The 22812-nt window shown below is 39.6% G+C and overlaps 1 protein-coding gene across 2 annotated transcripts in view; it reads left to right on the forward strand.

Moving 5' to 3' along the window:
* Positions 1–15859: 15859 nt before the first annotated feature.
* Positions 15860–22812, forward strand: part of SLC25A12 (solute carrier family 25 member 12) — a 97094-nt gene continuing 90141 nt past the window's right edge. The window contains exons 1-2 of one of the 2 annotated variants that reach the window (XM_043894285.1): positions 15860–15967; positions 16922–16969. In XM_043894285.1, the coding sequence (XP_043750220.1) occupies positions 15956–15967; positions 16922–16969 (60 nt within the window). In that variant the 5' untranslated portion in view covers positions 15860–15955. Of the gene's footprint in view, positions 15968–16510; positions 16592–16921; positions 16970–22812 lie in introns of those variants that run through there. The other variant, XM_043894284.1, reaches the window with a different exon arrangement.

The following is a 22812-nucleotide window of genomic DNA, read 5'->3' on the forward strand; positions in this document are numbered from 1 at the left end:
ACAATTCAAGCCCCAATATCTTCCTGGTGTCTCCTGACCTACAGGAAATCCACACGTTATTTCTTGTATACAGTCAATGTCCCCAATGCATTGGACACACACAGTCCTATCGGCTATCATATCTTCACAAGATAATTAAATTTAAAATGTTAGCCAATGCCAATGCTCTTCATATAAGGTGGGGGTAGGGTGGGGAGTGAGAATAATGTAAAGTATAGCTACTACTTAACCTTGCCTTCTGTAGGTGGCCATAAGGCCTAAGTTGATACTCATAACTTCATTTTTCAACCCTTCATTTCACATCCCTTTATCCCTCTAAGCATCTTGACCTTTCATTCTTTATCTACTTAAGGCTTAAATCTTAATTCCCAAATGATCTTGGTCCACTATGGACTTATTTTTGGGCTTATATTGGCTATCTTCACTGAGTTGCCTCAGTTGGATTTCAAACATCATCTATGTCCCATGTATAGCAGCAACTGAATTTCCCTTTGATGACTGGGATTAATCACCACATGACTATGGTGTCCCTTTTCCGCCTTTAATTCTATAGCTCCGGGAGCTAAAGAGAGCCAGGGGAACTTTCAGCTTCCAACTCCTCTGAACCCTGATGGAAGCATTCCTCCCTTAGATATAAGATTTTAAAAAGCATGAGCCCAACGTTGTTGGGAAGAAAAGCAAAAATTTCTTCAGTGGCTTACTTGGTGTGATAGTGAGAGGTCCATTTTTACTTCCTCTTTTATTTAGTACATGGGTTAGTACTACAGGAGATCCTTTTTTAATCTCCAGTGTTCTGGTATTTTATAATGTGCCTTGGTATTGAACCTTTTTCTTTCATTGTTCTGGGTACACAGAGGACACTTTGAAACTCAAAACTCATCTTTTGAATTTGAGAAATTCTCATTTTTTTCTTTGCTAATTTCTTCCCCATAATTTAAAATCTCTATTTTCTCTGGAGATCCTACTAGCCAAAAATTAGTTCCCCTGGTTTAACTCTTTGTATTTAAATTTTTTTTTTTCTTCGATTCTTTGTGTATTGTCCTCCTTTCTGAGATTTTTACAACAGTTTAATTACAATCCTTTTACTAACATTTTTACCACTCACTAGCTGTATAACATTGGGAAAGCTGTTTAATATCTCAGTTGCTTCCTCATCTTTGAAATGGAGATATTAGCAGGAGATAACCATACTTCACAGTGTTGGTTTTTTTGTTTTTTTGTTTTTTTTTGTTTTAGGATAGAGTCATAAAAAGTGCTTAGAATATTTTGACACACACGAAGTACTCAATAATAAATATTAGTTAACATTAGCTATTCATCAGTATCTTGTGAACTTGGTTAGTGTAAGTGATCTTTGCGCCGTTTAGAAGATAATTTCTAACCAGATCCTGACCTTGGCCTCTTTTGAGAAGACCAAACAGTTGGCCTTTGGCAGTCATGCCTCTCTATCTCATTATGTTCTTCAAGTGCAGCAATTTTCAAAGTCCTTCTCCAGTTTTGCCTAAATCTGTACCTGTAGTTTATTGTTGTTGTTCAGTTGCTAAGTCATGTCCGACTCTTTTGCGGCCCCATGGACTGTAACCCCCCACGCTCCTCTGTCCATGGGGTTTCCCAGGAGTGGGTTGCCATTTCCTTCTCTAGGGGATCTTCCCAACCCAGGGACTGAACCCAGGTCTCCTGCATTGCAGGTGGATTCTTTACTGCTGCACCACCAGGGAAGCCCTGTATCTGTGCTTACATGTGTATATTTTGTAATGTAAAATTACATGTAATGTGTTGTAGGAAACTCTTATTCTTAAAAAGGGACATGATAGAGGGAAAATGATGATTCATGAGAATGGTCTGCTCCAGGAGTGTGCATTTATCCTTTTATCAAGCATCTTTATTTAATACTGCTATGTGTTTAACCTCTGCTAATTGCTAAGGACAGAGATTTTGTTTATATCATCTTCTTAATTACTTTGAGCATCTACTATGCTTGAGAATCTATGTAAGTTCACAATCTATGACAGTATTTTTAAAGTATGGGTCATGAAATCAATTCAGTATGTTGAAACTTGAGTTAAAAAAAAAGAAATAGAATAGTATAGAATAGTAAATACCAGGGTACATTGCATGTAATAAAGTTCAATGTTACTTCATGGAATTTTTACTTCAGTGTATCCTAGGGTTGTGATTTAAAAAACATATTTTTTTACTACTTAAGTCTGGGTCAATGAAGTTTGAAAGTCACCAATGGAAAAGCCCATAAACAAGGAGGTATTTGCAACACCATGTGATAAATATTATGGTGAAAAGGCAAGTTAAGGATTATATTCTGGAGGAGGGATTCTTGATCTGTATTTTAAAGGCTAGACAAATTGTAATAAATGTGGAGTAATATATTTCCAATAAATGAAATAGCATAAAAGCTCAAAAATCCTTCTGACTAAAGGAACAAGTATAATAGTAATATATAAGTAAGAGGAAGGGGCCAGGTCCGGGAGCTTCTACTCTTCATCTGAGGAGCTTGGATTTTATATTGACATCTCTAGAGAGCTACTAGAGGATGGGGAAATGACAAAAGTTAGTATCTGTTTTGTATTGAACACTCGATAGCACTGTGAAGAATGGATTGGAGGATAGTGACAGGAGGCAGAAAGTGGAGAACTGGAGGCATGGAGAGCAATTAGGAGACATAATAAAGGCCATTTGAATCAACAGAAGAGATTTTAAAAAGACTGATGGAGATGGAAAACACAGGACTGGGCATCTATTTGGATATGTGGAGTAAGGAAGGGTCTGATACCCAGCTTTCTGGCCTGAGCCACTAAGGCAGTGGTAATGGTCTTTTTCTAGAAGGTTGCCTGTCTCCACTTCATTTCATTGTTTTTCTGGGGTTTTATCTTGTCCCTTCATCTGGGACATAACCTTCTGCTTTTTCATCCTGATTAACTTTCTGTAATGTGGCTTTTGTTTAGGCTGCTGTGGGACTGTGGTTCTTGCTTCTTCTGTGTGCCCTCTGATGGAGGAGGCTAAGAGGCTTGTGGGCAGTGGGAAAAACTGGGTCTTGCTCTGGTGGGCAGGGCCTTGTTCAGTAAAGCTTTAATTCAATTATCTGCTGATGTTATGGTGTTTTAGTCACTAAGTTCTGTCTGACTCTTGCGACCCCATGGACTGTAGCATGCCGGGCTTCTCTGTCCATGGGATTTTCCAGGCAAGAATACTGGAGTGGGTTGCCATTTCCTTCTCCAGGGGATCTTCCCAACCCAGAGATTGAACACAGGTCTCCTGCAATGCAGGCAGATTCTTTACCAACTGAGCTAAGAAAGAAGCTATCTGCTGATGGGTGGGGTTATACTCCCTCCCTGGTAGTTGTTTTGGCCTGAGGCCACCTAGGGTCTGCAGGCTCTATGATGGCGTTAATGGAGACCTCCAAGAGGGTTGCCACCAAGAGGGACCTTTCCAGACTGCTGCTGCCAGTGCCACCGTCCCTGTGGTGAGCGCCTGTCGATCCACCACCCCCTACCTCCCACAGGAGACCCTCCAACACTAGCAGGTAGTTTTGGTTCAGTCTCCTGTGGGGTCACTGCTCCTTTCCTCTGGGTCTTGGTGCATGCAAACTTTTGTTTGTGCCCTCCAAGACTGGAGTCTCTGTTTCCCCCAGTCCTATGGAAGTCCTGTAATCAAATCCCACTGACCTTCAAGATCAGATTCCCTGGGGATTCCCAGTCCTTTTGTCAGATCGCCAAACTGGGAAGCCCGACATGGGGTTCAGAATCTTCATAACAGTAGGAGAACTTCTTTGGTATTATTGTTCTCCAGTTTTTGGGTCACCCGCACAGCGGGTATGGGGTTTTAATTTATCGTGATTGCACCCCTCCTACTGTCTTGCTGTGGCTTCTTTTTTGTCTTTGAATGTGAGGTATGTTTTTTTGGTGGGTTCCAGTGTTCTCTTGTCGATGGTTGTTCAACCGCTAGTTGCAATTTTGGTGCTCTCACAGGAGGAGATGGACATACATCCTTCTACTCTGACATCTTGAACCAGAAGCAGTGATAATGGTCTATACTTAGGAAATATTGATAACAGGACTAATAGCTTGTGGTCTTGACCAGTTAAGAATAATCAATAAACACTTAAGTGGTACCTATATAGTTAATGTCAAGCATTGAGAAAAGTGTTAGGGCCAAGAAGGAAGGATAGGATAATAAGATACGTCCTGGAAGAAATAGGAATCATGAATTCAAAAAGTGGCAAATCATAATTTCCATGAAACCTTCAGAATATTACTCAGCTTGAACTGATTTTTTCTTTTTCTGAAATATATTGCATATTTACCACAGTTAAGTATATGCATTATTTTTTAATATTTATTTTATTATTTGGCTGCATATCTTCTCTGGTGGTTGAGTCAGTAAAGAGTCTGCCTACAATGAGGGAGACCTGGGTTCAGTCTCTGGGCTGGGAAGATCCCTTGGAGAAGGAAATGGCAACCCACTCCAGTATTCTTGCATGGAGAACTCTATTGTCAGCGGAGCCTGGTGAGCTACAGTCTGTGGGGTCACAAAGAGTAGGACACGACTGAGTGACCAACACTTTCACACTCTGACTGCACCAGGTCTTGGTTGTGGCATGTGGAATCTTTAGTTGCAACATTCAAACTCTTAGTTGCAGCATGTTCCCTGACCAGGGGTTGAACCCAGGCCCCCTACATTGGGAGCACAGAGTCTTAGCCACTGGACCACCAGGGGAGTCCCCTGCATTGTTAGTTAATGATATTACCTGTGTTTTTTCTTCTTAATACATTATGAGATCTTTATCAGTTCAGTTCAGTTGTTCAGTCATGTCCGACTCTTTGCGACCCAATGGACTGCAGCATGCCAGGCCTCCCTGTCCATCACCAACTCCTGGAGTTTACTCAAACTCATGTCCATTGAGTCGGTGATGCCATCCAGCCATCTCATCCTCTGTTGTCCCCTTCTCATCCTGCCCCCAATCCCTCCCAGCATCAGGGTCTTTTCCAATGAGTCAACTCTTCGCATGAGGTGGCCAAAGTATTGGAGTTTCAGCTTCAGCATCAGCGCTTCCAACGAACACCCAGGACTGATCTCCTTTAGGATGGACTGGTTGGATCTCCTTTCTGTCCAAGGGACTCTCAAGAGTCTTCTCCAACACCATGGTTCAAAAGCATCAATTCTTTGGCGCTCAGCTTTCTTTATAGTCCAACTCTCACATCCATACACGATGACTGGAAAAACCATAGTCTTGACTAGACGGTCCTTTGTTGGCAAAGTAATGTCTCTGCTTTTTTTAATATGCTGTCTAGGTTGGTCATCACTTTCCTCCCAAGGAGTACGTGTCTTAATTTCATGGCTGCAATCACCATCTGCAGTGATTTTGGAGCCCAAAAAAGTAAAGTCTGCCACTGTTTCCACTGTTTCTTCATCTATTTGCCTTGAAGTGATGGGACCAGATGCCATGATCTTTGTTTTCTGAATGTTGAGCTTTAAGCCAACTTTTTTCACTCTCCTCCTTCACTTTCCTCAAGAGGCTCTTTAGTTCTTCTTCAGTTTCTGCCATGATGGTGAGATCTTTGTAGAGAGGAATAATTATGTTCCCTTTATATTTCCTGGCTTATTATGGATACTGTGTCTAAGAGATGGAGTAGAACTTCATGGCCATTTAGAATTCCATATGATGAAATGCTCTATCATCTTTTTATGGTTCTCTAGTATGTTTGAACAAAGTGGGATTTATCTCAGCTACTACTGAGCAGTTTCTCTGTGATCCATATCCCCTCTTTACCACCCAGTTATGCCTTGGGTTTCACTCACTTGGCTGCTCTTCCCTACCTAGAACTCTGAACCTACTGTCTTCGATGATACGATGTTACTGCTGCCACACGGATCTCAGTGAAGGAGTGATACGAGGAAGGCTAGATTCAGCATTACTGCACCTTAATTTTTCTTCCATGCCATCAACACAAAACTAGTTCACATAAAATGCTTTACTGAAAGTTTGGAGATGATTAAGGGAAGTATAACTGCTGACTGTCTTATTCCCCATCCTCATCCTGTATTGTCCAGGTAAGCCCATCCATTCATCCATCCAGGCTGAGGAAAGAGCAGGATGAGCAAACAATGACTATTTTCTGGGGCTTCTTATCAAGCCATAAAAATAAGAGATAATACAGACAAGACCATGTAGATCTGTAACTCTGATTTTTTCCCATGCTGACCAGAGTCAATGAAGAAGCTGCAGGTTAGGGTTACCCAGAAACTTCCTCAAAAGTGCAGAATATATTGACTCTCTCTCTCTCTTTTTTTTTTTTTTTTTTGGTATTTTTGCTGCATCACAAAACCTGCAGGATGATTCCCTGACCAGGGATCAAACCTGACCCTCTGCAGTCAAAGTGCTGAATTCTAACCACTAGGCCATCAGGGAATTCCCTAATTAATCCTTTTCATACATAAATTTATTCTTATCCATTGTGACATCTTTTGAAGTACAGAGACCTTATACCACAGTGAAGACTTCTTATAAGTATTTCATTGTCACGTTTTTATTATATTGTCATTACTTTGAAGTAAACTGAAATGTTAGTCACTCAGTCGTGTCCAACTCTTTGAGACCCAATGGACGATAGCCCGTCAGGCTCCTCTGTCCATGGAATTCTCCAGGCAAGAATGTTGGAGTCGATTGCCATTCCCTTATTCAGGGAATCGTCCCAATCCAGAGATTGAACACTGGCCTGTTTGCATTGCAGGCAGATTATTTACCATCTGAGCCACCAGGGAAGTCATTATCTTAAGGTGGTATATATCCTATCGTCAGGGCCACTGGGAATGGAAAATGCAGAATACTACTTTGAGACCTTTTAACAGTTCTTGGTCAAGTTCCTTCTGTGTTGTCAGCTTCTGACCTCTTCCAATCAAAAGAAAGCCAGTCATTCCACAATTCTGCCCACTTTTCCTCCTTGATTTGTGTCTTTCCACAAGATCTAACTCTGCTCTAGGTCTAGCTCATTCATGATGTTTCTCCATAACTTTCTAACTTAAACTTTCAGATTATGTTTCTGGTCACTACAATTTTATGCTGATCAATATTACATTATTCCTTTATAGTGGTTCTTCAGAAGGAGTTTCTTCCTGGGCATACCCTAGTTCCTAGTTTCCTTCTCTTGAGAATTGTGGCCCTCTCTTCCTTTAATTAGTCCTTTCTTTAGGTCTCTTGCTACAAATCTGCCCTTGGCTTTTGTGGAAACTCTCTACTCTCTGGGGTTGGTTTCAAACTAGGATGAGTTCTCCTTTCCCCAAACGGCAATCCAAGGACACAATGACCCATTGCAGGATATTTCCCATCAAAGTCTTGAGTTTCTTAGCCTAGATTTACACTCTAGGGGCATTTCAGCAGGGGAGTCCCAGGGCAGACTTCAGTCTCCAAGTCTGGTACTTTCCAAGGTTTCTGTCAATATGGTATGCAAATATACCTCGACTTTCTTCCTCTCGTTTCCCTGTGGGTAACTTTTAGGCCAAACAGACACGTGGACACAAACACATGACTCCCAAGGACAAATAATTACTGTCTAAATCCATGATAAGGAAAATTTTTTTTTCTCAGTGCAATATATCTTTCACAGATTTTGCTGCCCATACTAGAGATATACTATTTCTCAAGCAGCTTCAGTTTCTTTTCCCTACTCCAGCAATGGACAGAGGCATGTCGGTGTTTAACTAACAAGTTCCATTACAATTTCTAGCCAAATAACAGAATTACATAACTGGGTAACATTTTCAGCTTCAAAAGACCCAGCACAATTTCCTCCAGCATTTGATTATGAAAAATTTCAAAAGTATACAAAAGTTGAGAGAAGTTTTGCAGTGAATTCCCAAATACCAACCCCCCACCCCAGGGTGCCTCAGTTTCCTCAATAACAACTGAATTTTTATAGTATCTGAAAACTGAGGTGGGGGGGGGGGCGTCCCTGATGGCTAAGACAGTAAAGAATCCATCTGCAGTTCAGGAAACCTAGGTTTGATCCCTGGGTCAGGAAGATCTCCCAAAGAAGAGAATGGCTACCCACTCCACTACTCTTGCCTGAAGAATTCCACGGACAGAGGAGCCTGGTGGGCTACATACAGTCCATGGAGTTGCAAAGAGACGACACTAACACATACCCCAGTTGGGCATCACATTATCTATGTATCTACCCATTCATTCTTGTGTTTCTTTTATGGATTTCAAAGTAAATTTAATATACCAGTAGTCTTCTTAAATACTTCATGTCATCACTTAGAGTTCAGTATTTATTTACAGATTTTTTTTTTTTTTTTTTGACCTGGACTGCCAGGGAAGTCCCCAGGTTTTTTTGTGTTTTTTTTTTTTCCTTTTGAGGAAAAATTTACACACTATGAAATTTATAAACTTTATGTGTACATTCCTTAAATTTTGGAAAATACATACATGTGTGACCTAAACCCCTAGCATGACATAGACTATTGCTATCGCTCCAGATTCCCTCATACCTCTTTCCAGTCAATTCCTCTCCCTAAACAACCATGATTCTGATTTTTTCTAGCATAGGTTAGTTTTGTTTGTTCTAGAACATTACATAAATGTAATCATATAGTATATGCTCTTTTGTACTATGTAAAGCTTCTTTCATTTAGCATGATATGTTTTTTAAGTTGTAAGATAATTGCTTTACAATGTTGTGTTGGTTTCTGCTGTAGAACAAGGTGAATCAGTCATAAGTATACATATATCCCCTCGCTCATGAGCCTCCTACCCACTCCATCCCCCACATCCCACTCCTTTAGGTTGTCCAGAGTACCAGGCTGAGCTCCCTGTGTTACACAGCCATTTCCCACCAGCTATCTATTTTACGCATAGTGTGATACTTTTAAGACTCATCCATGTTGTTGTGTTTATCAGTAGTTTGCTCTCTTTTATTCCTGGATAGTATTCCATTCTGTGAATATAGCATAGTTTGTTTATCCATTCACCTATTGATGAATCACTGGGCTGTCTCCAGTTTTGGCTTTTATGAATAAAATAGTTGTGAATACTCTTGACCAAGTCAAATCTTCTTAAGAAGACTTGGTCAAGAGTGTTGACCATATTTTCATTTCTCTTGAGTAAATCCTGAAAACTAGAATTGCTGAGTCATAGTGTACTGTCTGTTTAGTTTTATAAGAACCTGCTTGATCCTTTCCCAAAGTAATTATACCATTTACACTTCCACTACAGTGCATGAGAGCTCTGGTTGCACCATATCCTTGCCAGAATCTGGTGTGTTCAGTCTTTTTAATTTTAGCCATCCTAGTGGGTGTGTAGTGCTATCTTTTTACTGTGACTTAATTTGCATTCCCTGATGATTAATGATATACAGTTTTTCATGTGCATATTGGCTACTAGTATATCATCTTTTGTGAAATGTTCACCTCTTTTGCCCATTTTCAAACTAGGTTGTTTATTTATCACTGAGTTCTATGAATTCTTTATATCCTGGATGTCAGTCCTTTGCTGTATATATATTTGCTAATTTTTCTCCCAGATGTGACTTGCCTATTTCTTTCCTTTTTTGTTTTTTTTCTATTAATTTCTTTTTTTCCTCCTACCCTACTTTATTTTATATGTAAAAAAATTTTTTTGACATGTATATACACCTATATTTATTTATTTATTAATTTTTGGCTGCGCTGGGTCTTCATTGCTGCTCTTGGACTTTCTCTAGTTGTGGAAAATGGGGGCCACTCTCTAGCTGTGGTACACAGGCTTCTCATTATGGTGGCTTCTCTTGTTGCAGAGTATAGGTCCTAGGCTTCAGTAGCTGCAACTTGCTGGCTCTTGGGTGAGTGGACTTCAGTAGTTGCAGTATAGGGGCTCATTAGTTGTGGCTCATGAGCTCTAGAGCTTAGACTCAGAAGTTGTAGAACATGGTCTTAGTTGCTTCACGACATGTAGAATCTTCCCGGACCAGGGATTGAACCCATGTCCCCTGCATTGGCAAGCAGATTCTTATCCACTGTGCCACCAGAGCAGTAATCCTATTAATTTTCTTAATGCTGTCTTTTGACAAGTAGACATTTTTGAGTTTAGTGAAATCTAATTTAGCAGTTTATTAATTTATGGTTATTGATTTTTCTGTTCTGACTAAAAAAACTTTACCTACCTCTGAGTCATGAAGATATTCTTTAATGTTTTCCACTAAAAGCTTTATGGTTTTAGCTTTTGCATTTAGGTCTATGATTCATCTCAAATTTATTTTAGTATATATTTAGAGGTAGAGATTGAAGTTTCTTTATTTTTCCACATAGATATGTATCTAGTCAAGTGTCATTTGTTGAAAAGTTTCCTTGCCCCCACTGGATTGCATTAGTATAATACTTTTGTTAGAAATCTAATGACTTTATAATTTTGTAACTATTTCTGGGCTCTCTATTCAGTTCCATTGATCTATTTATCAATCCTTTTGCCAGCCAGTACCATACTGAATTGATTTCTTTAGCTTTGTACTAGATATTGAAGCCAGGAAGTATAAATCCTTCAACTTTGTTCTTTTTCAAGTTTACTTTGGATATTCTGAGGCCTTTGCTTTTCTCTCAGCAGTTTTTAAAGTGCAATTTTTTTCCTTTACTTTGGATCAGATCCAAAGCTTCCCTCCTTACTGACCTCTAAGTAGGAGGGAGGCAAAAACCAGATCCAAGTAAATCTCCGGGGGTGGGGTTAGGGGTGGTTGGTTGAGGGACTAGGCAGGATGTTTGTTCTCCTAGTTATATACTTTTGATTGGAATGGGAATTTGTGACAAACCACAGAGTTTTAACTGCATTATTACCTAAAGCTGCCTTGACCTTTGGCATATGCAAAAGTTTTGGTATCATTCTTTCAGCTGTATTCATTGAAAAAATTAATGATAGTAGTTGCTGCAGTAAAACATTCTCCACACTTTCAGAATCATGCTATCTGTTTTTTTTTCATATTTTCTGTAGCTGCAAGAGCTAGTTTAGTGCCAACACAAGGCACTTAATAAATTTTGTTAACTAAAATTTGGGTTATTACAAATCATAATATCAGAGTGTTAAAAGAAGCATTAAAGCTCATCGAGTTCAATCCTCCATCTGATCATAAGGTTTCCCACTAAATATCAGCTTGTACTGACATATAGTAATAGGGTACTCACAGCCTTAAGCATCTACAACAGTTCATTCCATGAATTCCTTCCAAAATCCATTGGGAAAAACAAAACAAAACAAAAACCTGACTGTTACTGCTTCCATAAGGGCAAAAAGAAGACTGTGGTCCCAAACTAAGATCACTGTTATTCCCACTGCATAATTTATAGGACTTAGAGTCAGACTGTGAGGAAGAGCAGATTAGGCAGATGCAATTGTAAGAGTACATCTATTTCATCTGATTCTGATATGCCACTCTTCCCTCTCCACCAAAATGAGAATTTATTTCAATTAGAGCAAATGTTTCTACAGGTAACATAATACTTGTACAGTATAGAGAAGTCCTAAAATGTGTCATTTATCTAGTATCTAACTATGAGTGGCATAGGTTGAAATAGTCATTTCCGATTTATTGATTTCCAGGTCAGCCTTCCAGTTGGAACATAATTTGCTCACACTTGGGACACTTAACTCTTTACACTTCTCCCCTGTCTACCCTCTGCCATTTCCCCATAAAGACTTAGCAAGGAAAAAGTTAAAAGCACAACTTATAAAATTTGTAAGTTTTGGAATATTTCAATAAAATATAAAGAACTACCTTGTAATTTTAGGTATAGGCTAAAATCAATATACACTTAAAATTTCCAGATGTTCAAATTCCTTTGTGTCTGTGTCATTTATTTCATTATGCTATTTGTTTTCTAAAAAGATTTATTCACTTATTTTTTGGTCGTGGTGGGTCTTCATTGCTCTCCTCAGACCTTCTTCTAGTTGCTGTGAGTGGGGCATACTCTGTTGCGATGCATGGGGTTCTCGTTGCGGTGGGCTTCTCCCTTGTGGAGCACAAGCTATAGGTGAACGGGCTTCAGTAGTTGCAGCTCATGGGCTCAGCAGTTGTGGTTCACGGGCTCTAGAGCACATGCTCAGTAGCTGTCACACACATGCTCAGTTGCTCTGCAGCATGTGGGAATGTCTCAGACCAAGGATTGAACTATGTCCTTTGCGGGATTCTTAATCACTGGACCACCAGGAAAGCCCCTATTCTAGATATTCTAAGTGAGCGTCTTGATGTGGGGGAGGGATACAATCCAGCTTCTTCCTCATCATAGTGTCATAGTGATGACATAAGTACCTTTAGTCTAGGAGGAGACCCACTCCTGGTTTAATTAGTCACTGACATCCTAATGCTCTACTAGTGTTTGTAGATTTACTTCTTGAAAGATGACATTCATCATACCTGTGTGGGATATGGAAACAGGAACAAAATGTATTCCTGTCAGTAGGGTTTCCCAGGCGGCGCTAGTGGTAAAGAATCCGCCTGCCAATGCAGGAAACGTGGGTTGGATCCCTGGGTCCGGAAGATCCCCTGAAGTAGGAAATGGCAACCCACTTCAGTATTCTTGCCTGAAGAATCCTATGGGTAGAAGAGCCTGGCAGGCTACAGTCCATGGGGTCACAAAGAGTCAGACACAGCTGAGCACACACACACTGATCACTGATGGCCCATGCAGGATCTCTCACCTCTCAAAATAATGAGAGGAAGCTAGAAAATAAACCGAAAGAATATGTTATTAAAGATAAAAGGAGGGCTAAGAGTTGCGGCAAAACAGGCTCATTGGAAATTGCCTTTTGTTTTAATAATTACGTTTTGGTTTATTAGGGCACTAGGCATTAGCATAATTCTAAGTTTCACCCACAAAGTTAATACAGTGTAAGCTGCCTGGAAGTTGGAGAAATATTTCTGCGGATTGGTCTAGTAAACCCATACTTTGCTTTTGCATCTGGGGGTAATATTTTTTGAGCAAGGACTTCACAGGCAGATTTAAATTTCCAGCTCAGTCAAGCTACATATTAAATATTTTATGAAACCAACACTAAAAAGTGACTATTGATGACAATACTTTTGCAGCTAGTCTCTTAGCCTTTGACTTCCAATTTTGCTTTCTGCAATGTTATTCTTTTCGACTCAATCTTCATGTTTTCGACTTATAGTTGTTGTGCCACAGTTTTAAAATTGCTTCTTGTTTATAAATATCACTTTGCAATCTAAAGAAAGAGTTATAAATTACTATATCGGGATTTTTATTTTTAAACATTGTAAAAAGTTTTGAATTATTTCTACCTCCTTTTCCCAAATATACTGTGAATCTTATTTGACAGGTTTGTCTTTTGCTATCCCATTAACTCATAAGTTTTCCCTCAACCCTGATCATCTACAATTGAGGAAAAAATAAGTTTTAATATCTAATAATACTGTTAGCCAATCAACATAATAGAATGACAGCTTGCAAAATTTTTGAGGGCGGAAGCTCCAATTCACTTGCTTTTGTATTCCTTTCAATACTTAGTTCATCCCATGGTACCTACTTTTAATATCTTTATTCACTTTATTGTTTGTTGTTATTTGGATAGATGAAAAATCCAGCAAAATTCACCTTTATTTAGGGTAGCTGAGTTTTTCTAACTTCTCATTATTTAGGGTAGCTGGCAGCCTTAGTTTTAAGTTGTTAATATCATCTCCATTGTGACTAGATTGGCACCAGTGAAACTCTTAAAACTTGCTTAAAAATCATCTATTTTTTATCCAGGAAAATTATTATGGCCTAGTGTTTATTCCTATAAATTATTGTGGGGAGTTCTGTCTAAATGTAGTGTTGTCTTCCTTTCTCCAAGTGTCCAGTTTGACCCTAAATTTCACTCCAACAGTATGGATTTGGCAAACAACAATATGTTCCATTAGCAAATAATCCCTTCATTTAAATAAATGCCTTCTTTTCCCTTAAGTACTTTTATTCGAACTGAGGGACTTTGGGCTACAAACAGACATCCTTCCCTTGAAAAGTAACATACAATAAACATCTTGAGATTCCTACTTAGAGAAACTTCATACAATAAGAAAGCAGAGTGTCAGGGACATAAGGTGCTAGTAAAACAAATTATGAATTTGTAAATCTTGGTCCACAGGGTCACAAAGAGTAGGACACGACTGAAGTGACTTAGTACGTATATCCAATTACATTGTTAAAAGAAGTTTGAACAGACTGAAGAAAGAGATGTGATGGTGGCAGATAGTTAAATCTACTGCAGAAGAAAAGCTCACTTTAGGAGTACTTGTAATACATTGTTCCTTATCCACAATTTCCATCTGCCGCTGCACTTTCCTCATTTCTTTGGATGTGTGTGCCGGGTGCTCAGTCATGTCTGACTCTTTGCAGCCTGATGGACTGTAGGCTTCCAGGCTTCTCTGTCCATGGAATTTTCCAGGCAAGGAAACTTTCCTGGAGAGGGTTGCCATTTCCTCCTTCAGAGGATCTTCCTGACCCAGCAATCAAACCTACTGTCTCCTGCTTTGGCAGGCAGATTCTTCACCACTAGTGCCCCCTGGAAAGCCCATTAACTTGGATACTTAACAAAAATAAAACCATTAGTGAGACTTTAGAAAAGGGAAACCTCTTGTTAGATTCAACACTGGAAACATGAAAGAGGGTGGAGGAGGGATTATTGCACTAAATGAGATAAGCTAAAGCTTGGAGTGTTAGACTTTTTTTTTTTTAAATAGGGAGCATGCTTTTTTGGGGCTATTCTGGTGCCTCAGATGGTAAAGAATCTGCCTGCAGTGCAGAAGACCTGGGTTCGATCCCTGGGTTGGGAGGTTCCCTACCCAATGGGAATGACTACCTACTCCCATATTCTTGTCTGGAGAACTCTATGAACAGAGGAGCCTGGTGGGCTACAGTCCATGGCGTTGCAAAGAGTTGGACAAGACTGAGCGACTAACACTTCACTTTCATGCTTCCTTTAAAGACACAAACAAACAAAATACACAGAGCTGGGATTGCGGGATGCACTGACCATCTCTAAGCTAGGCGTAGGGACTATATATTAATCTTTGTATTCTTTATACACAGGATTGTATCTGGCATACAATAGATGCCCAGCAAACAGTTGTTGAGTGACTCGATATTCGGCTCAATATAGTGGTAATGGCAAGACTCAGTTTGAGAGACATTATTTTGGTTCAAAGTAGAGCTACTTATTTTTGGATGGGGCTGGAAATGTTTTTGTAGAGGGAAGTTGGGCCAGGATTCAGTGCCAGCCCTGGCAGATGGATTTTTTTCCCCCTAAACATTTGTGTCCCACCTCAACCGGAAAGGGATCTGGGTGACTAGGAAGGTGGAGTCTACTAATAAAGCTTTATAACAGTACAGGAGACACTCTATTAAGTGTATTCATCCCATGCCAATTTAAGGGCATATTTCTCAAGTTACGTTTACCTAGGTTTGCCCCAGAATGAATGAGTCCCAGGCTGTTTTATTGTCAGTATTTCCCTCTCGTCAACGATTCAATTATTATCGTTGTTATTATTATTATTGAGACACGTTCTTTGATCCTTCGAAATCCTGCTCAATCTAGGCCTCAAGTGTTCCTGTAAGTCTCAAGGGAAAACGACTTTGGCTGAAGTCGGCGCGCAAAGCCACACCCTGCAAGAGGCCTTAAGAGACCTGGGGCTTTCCTGGCAGCTACCCAGCTGCTGGCAACCACGCGGCGCGTCGGAATCCCACAGTTTGGCACCGAGGTCGTCCCGTGGGAGGCCGGTCCACCTCCTCGCGCCGCAGACCAGCCGCTTCTGGCCGGGACACGGCCCTTCACGCCGCCCCGCCCGCCCCGGGCTCATTTGCATAGGGACGCGCGCGGCGCCGGCGAGCGGGAGGGCGGGCGCGGCCGGGGAGGCGGCGCGCGCGCGCCCTGACAGCTCGGCCCTGCTCGCTCACTCGCTCGTCCCCGGCTTCCGAGCACAGCATGGCGGTCAAGGTGACTCTAACTCTCTGCTGCTGCCTTTATTTCATAAGAGACATTCCGGGGACCCTGCCTGCAGCCCCTCACGTCTTCCCATTGACTTTTTTGCCTGATTGTTAGATGGCGTGTCCTGGGGCTCCAGGAAGAACTGTGCGGGGCTTGGACCGGAGGGAGAGGATGCCCGGCGGGGGGAGGGGAAGGAGGAGGGATTGTGAGTTGGAGGGGCTTGTAAGGACCACTGGTCGGTGAAGGAGGAGGAGTATCCTGCCCTAGGTACATGGGATTGTGAGCCAGCAGTTGGAGGGCATCAGAAAGGGAGTGGGAGGAAGTGGCATGGATAGCCGGGGATACCCAAGGCATCCGTGTATTGTGGTGGGGGAGGGGGTGAGTGAGTATTTGGGGGCCTCTGGAGCCAGGGGCAGCGGTTGGCATTTGAGCTGCAGGTGGCAGGATGTCTAAAGTATTTAAAACGTTGTAGCCGCTTTCATTATTTTAGGTTGGGTGGAGAAAGAAAGAGGCGTAGAGATAATTATATTCTGCATTGCTTTCCACGGGAAGAAAGGCCAGTAGGCCATGCGATTAATTTGGGTGTTTCAACTTTGCTGTTGTATCTACTCTTGCTGGACTCTTGGTTTGAAGGTGGGTGGATGCTCACTGTGTCGCTAGTGGATGTGGAATAAAGTAAGGGCTTGATTCTCATGGCCTTTCCTTTCCAGCCCAGGGGAAATCTATCTGATAGATTTTGCTGTTTCTTAGGCTCTTCACACCTGTCTTTCCACTTTGTGATCACACAGCTCCAATTTGACAGTTGTTATCAGTATTAGTGCTTTTAATTTATTTTCAACTAAATGCACTTGTAAAAGATAAGAGCATTGATTGTTAGCATCTGTGAACTCTAATCTGCAGAGATTATGTGATCTCTAGTGAAGCATTAACTGGCTTTTTTTTTTTTTACTCTTTCCTTTACAGACAACCAAGCGAGGTGATCCTCAGGAGTTAAGAAACATATTCCTACAGGTAATGGCTTATGGGTTGTGCTTCTTCTTGGTAGGGCGGGGGTGGGGGGGAAGGTGTAAGTCTAGTACTTTTCAGGCCTTAGCTTTCAGGAATGTTTTATCAGTATTTTCATGTATTCTTCAGAACATGAGAATAAATAATATAGATTATAACTCTTATTAAGATTTGATAAAAAGATTTCCGTCAAATTATTATTTTTTTGAATGACTTAAGACATTAAAAAAAAAATCACTAAGGAGAAAAATTTCAGTTTCCCTTAAGCATTGTGACCAAAATAAAATTTCAAAACATATTGACACACTTGTGCAATTGATAGGTATGATTCAAATTCTTTGTTCTTTGAAAATTATGTTTATAAAGTTTTCCTGCTTCTAAGCAACTCTGTGCAATTTGTTACAGAGATAAGAATATTATAGTTATTCTTAATTTGTGTGTGTCTTTTCTTCCTCTGTTTATTTTTATTATATCCATGGGCTTCAGGGGTTGTGTTACAAAATGTTACTATCTGTGATTCTTGCAAGAATCCACCCTCACTTCTGCTGAGTTTTTATGATCAGTGACTTGGCTGTAGACTTTTAAAAAATTGGCTTAGTTTTTTGTTTTGCTTTCATTTCTTAATTTCAGAAGTTCTGCATGCAAGAAATTGTGCTTAAGTACATATAAAGGGAGGCAAGCTTAGGTGTCCTACCAAATACTGTGTTTTTCTCTGAATTCTTTTGAGAATGTTTGAGAACGGGTATATTCTGGACCCGTTCTTGTATAGAAACTTTGACCTTGGGCAGGTCCCTGCTGGGTGTTAGTTTCCTCTGTAAAATGAGAGGTGATCTTCCAAGGTTCCTTCCAGCTCCAAAAGTCTATGATTCTATATTAGGAACAGATTCTAACATGCACATCAGCCTGGTGCAGATGACATTTTTAATCTGAGAAATGTGGATTGCTTAAGCTATTGTTGGGGAGGAGGCTGCATAGATGACCAGTTAGTGAAAATGAGAATCTTAAATTTTATAAACTCTGGTAAAGGGAAGCATCATTTCCAGAACAAAAGTAATTGTAATAGAGATGCTCTGTTTGTGGTTTGAAACCTTGATTTCTCACAAGAGTTCTTAAAAATAACCAAAAATATGTCAGTGTTAACCACGCCACGTACTCAGTTGTTTCATGAGGAATTCATGTGATATAGTTAATTTTGTTTTCTTAATGAAGTAGGCATAGGAAAAATCAGTGAAAATGCCTCATGAACTAATGAACAGAGCATTGACCAGGTGTTGGCAACACTGGGTTCAATCGCCAGTCCTGCCCCTATCTTGTGGTTTTACCTGTGAGCTAATTATTTGACCTTCCTGGGCTTCATCTTCTCATGTAGTTCTCAATGGGCTATAAGGGAATGGGAATTGAAGTCCTTTCAGCTTTAAAAATCTTGTGGAAAAAAATCTGTGATTCTGTATGGATTTGATTTTGGAGAGGAGAGGGCTGGGACTATGCCTCACTTTTTGAAAACTTTCAAATTTTATCTTTTTACACATTATTTTGATGATGCCCTTACTTTTTATACTGAAAATTTGTGGAATTTATTAACTACATGTTTAGCAGTAACAGTAAAGCATTGACCCAAGAGTTATTGATAAGAGTCAGAACATAGATACTACCTTCTGGTAACTGAAACAGCTTGATAGAGAATATAGTTAGTTGAATCAGTTTGAGGGCTATTAGCAAGTAACATAGATTTTGAATTTATATCTTAAATACTTCAAACTATAGTTACTTGAAGCTATAGGGCATTATTTAGAAACAGTTTTGTTTTAGATGCATTTGGTTTTTTAATATTTTAGAAACAATAGCAGGCAAAAATACATACTACTATGCATTTCTTTAGCAACTTAACATATTTATCAAAATATTCACTGGGAATTATTTACTGTGTGTCATGTATGTACTTGTATTTAGTTTAGTAGTAGACACTAACATGTTGAATAATTAAAGGGGAGAATTGAGCCAAGACTTGAATGGACAGGTAAACGTGACTAGTCCCTCTTTGAGACCTGTCCCATGTCCCACAACTTGTGGAGTCAAGAACAATGAAGGCAAATATATAGCCTCTGGTACGATAGTCAAATTGATTTGTCTAGATCCTTGTGGTCATGTAATAATAATGACAATGGCTATCATTTATTGATCATTCTGAAGTATGCTGGGCATTGGCTTAGTCTTTTAGGGTATTATATTAATTTTTTTTCTTTTTAAACTGATGTATAGTTAATTTACAGTATTTCAGGTAAGGATATTTTATTAATTTTCATAACAACCTTCCTGCATGCTTAGTCCCTCAGTCGTGTCTGACTCTTTGTGACCCCATGGACTGTAGCCCACCAGGCTCCCTTGTCCATTGGATTCTCCAGTCAAGAATACTGGAGTGGGTTGCCATTTCTTTCTCCAGGGGATCTTTCTAATCCAGGGGTTGAACCTGGGTCTCCTGCATTTCAGGCAGATTCTTTAACAACCTTAGAAGATAGCATTATTGTCCCTGTTAAATCATGCTCAGTCGCTAAGTTATGTCTGACTTGATGACCCCATTGACTGTAGCCCACCAGGCTCCTCTGTCCATGAGATTTTTCTTGGCAAGAATACTGGAGTGGGTTGCCATTTCCTTCTGCAGGGGATTTTCCCAACCCAGGGATCAAACCTGTATCTTTTGATTCTGGATTCTGTCTGCATTGGCAGACAGATTCTTTACCACTGAGCCACCTGGGAAACCCCTGCTGTTAAATAGATGAAGTTAAATGAGTTGGCTATTGTCACTTAGCTCATAAATGGTAGAGACTGGATTCTAGTCAAACTCTAGAATCCGTATTCTTAACCCTTACATGATACCACTTGTGGGTTCTTGAATGACTTTTGAAAGCTAGAGACATGTAAAAGTCTAACCGCAGCTGTGTTTCTTAAGAAATTAAAGAAAAAAACCTGGTTACTTAGGTGATGAAATAAAATACCTTTCCACTGTGACTATCTAGAACATTTGGCTAAGGACTTTGGATTTGAAACAGTAGGAAGGCACTCTGGGTTTCTCACTGGGCAAGTTGAAGTGGGTAAATTCTGGCAGCTCTTTGTGTATGTTGGATAAAGTGTGGAGAGGTTGAAAGTAGGTAGAGAGATCTGTTAAGAGGCCATTGAAATAATTCATGTGGGAGATAATGACCTGGAGTGGCTGATGGCTGGGGAAATGGAATGGAAGGTCGATACCAGGGACTTTGGAAGGGATGAAATCAATTGAATGTGGTATTAAATATGAAAGTAAAGGAAAGAGTAGTGAATCTAGCATTTTTGTGATAGATGTTAATTTATAAGGCATCTATTTTAGGAGTTGGGTGAGAGGACTGTTAAAGTTTGGTTCCTAAATAAATGTGTCCCAATAAACTGAAGTCAGATACAAGTTTTGTATAGGTGGTTGATGAAATGTTGGATTAGGAGGATTAATTACAAAATAAACAAGACAGGGAATAAAGGACTGATTTATAAGTGATATTATCAATTGAAATGGAAGGAGGAGGAGTGGAAGTCAAGGAGGGAGAATGGCCTCATGGGAGTTTAGAGTGTCACAGAAAAGGGTCCAGTCAAAGAGTAAAATCTAGATTATTCTGTTATTAATATAATTTTGTTTTGGTAGGATTTGAGGGGTCACTTGAATTCAGGGTCATTTGAGCTACTTAAAGACTACAGAGAAGATATAATTTTGAATTTTAGAATGCAATTGAAAAATTCTGAAAAATTTAGATCTATGGCATTGACTGTCTAAATTCACAACTAGCTGGTGTGGCTCACAGTCATTTGTTTTGTAAACAGCAAAATATTCCTGTTTGAGAGTGATGTTATACCTATTCATGACACTTCATTTTATGTGCAGGTCCATTTATGTGCAAGTCGATAAGAGTAAGTAAGCATTTTGATTCTGAGTATAGAGAAATAGGTTTTTTTTATGTTCATCATTGCTCAAATTTTGATGAGCCGTGTTTTCTATTAATTAAAAAAAAAAAGAACAATAGTATTCACTAGGATTCTTTTTCCTGCCCCCTCCCCAAGTACATAAAATTGGAGCACAGCAAATGAATTCTTATGTGTTAGACTGCTGTAATTTTACAACCAGCTGTCAAACTAATATTTTACTGTTAGTACCCTTGAAACTGTCAATCCTGGATTTGTGTCTTCTACCTCTCTCAGCCACACACTATCATTGACCCAAATCTGCTACATCCGAGGTATATAGTAGCAAAAGGAGACAGTGGAAGCAGTGAAGAGGAAGGTGAGGTAAGGACAACAGGAATGTCATAGGCTGTTTGTTATAAACCTGGCAAATTTAAAAATGAAGAGTTAATCTGGTTTGGTCTGTGTTTTGTGGCAAAGTAGGTTTATCAAAAAGCTGTTTTAAGGGACTTCCCTGGTGGTCCTGTGATTAGGACTTGGCTCTTTCACTGCTGTGGCCCTGTGTTCGTTCCCTGGTTGGGGGAATTAAGATCCTGCAGGCCATACAGTGCTGCCCAAAAACGAAAAACTGTTTTAAGTGAATGATTTTTGAAGATCTCTTTTTTTTGTTTTTAAGTTGATAGATTTTTTTTTTGTTCATTTACCAATGTATCCTATGATAAAAGCAATACATGTTGAGACTGTAGCATAACATATGCTAGGCCCAAAATGTGTGGCAATGTAGAAATCAAATACTATTTTTATCCTTTTTTCTCATCACCAGTGTAACTAGAAGATTGTATCCCATATCAAATTATGAAAATCCATTTTTTCTGTCTTGTTTATTTTACATTAGAAAGTAAAGAGGATGCTGCTGCTAATGTAAACAGTGATTCTTCTGTAGAGTTTTTATGATAACAAATTTTTAATTGAAAGAAAGGTCCTTTATTCAATAAATATTTTTTTTTACATATTATGTATTTATTTACTTTTGGCAATAACCTGAAGCTGAAAAGGGAATTAGCTTTTAGCAGGAGACTCTTCTATTTTGTTGAAATATGAGTTAGGGCTATGTTTTCCAAAGTGTAGAAAGTGTATCACAATATTACAGTTATAATAAGAGAATCAGGTATTGAAAGATGACAACATCTACTGAGGCCAAATGTGGAGAAAAAAGGTGCTCTCATAGTGCATTTGTGGAAACAAAGACTCTTTGCAAAGCACTTGGCAATGGTTTAAAATAAAGATACCATTTAAAGAAGCAATCCTATTTTGGGGATGTTTATCCCAGAGAAATAAAAATACTCATAAGAATATACACCTACAAGATTGTTAGTGGCAGCACTCAGTTGTTCCTCAAAACAAAAACAAAAAAGTTGAGGGGCACAAAATAAATGCTATCAAAGGGCAGTGGTAGAAAAATTTTGAAATAACAACCATGGAAAATTAAGCAGATACTAAAAAGAATGAGTTAGACTTACTCCAGCTAATTTAGAGGGATTTCAAATGTACTGTAAATGAGTCTGCCTGCAGTGTGGGAGACCCAGGTTTGACCCCTGGATCAGGAAGATCTCCTGGAGAAGGGAATGGCTACCCATTCCACTATTCTTGGGGCTTTCCTGATGGATCAGATGGTAGAGAATATGCCTGCAGTCAGAAGACCCAGGTTCAATCAGGAAGATCCCCTGGAGAAGAGAATGGTTACCCACTCCAGTATTCTTGCCTGGAGAATTCCATGGACAGAGGAACCTGTCCTGCTATACTCCATGGGGTCACAAAGAATGGGATACAACTGAACGACTGATACTTTTTTTTTGTTTATAAATGAGGAAAGACAGGTGTATATACAGAAGGATAGATAATGTTAACTTGGTTGAGGTAAGAATTCA

This window comes from Cervus elaphus, chromosome 33, assembly GCF_910594005.1.
Source record: "Cervus elaphus chromosome 33, mCerEla1.1, whole genome shotgun sequence".
NCBI lineage: Eukaryota > Metazoa > Chordata > Mammalia > Artiodactyla > Cervidae > Cervus > Cervus elaphus.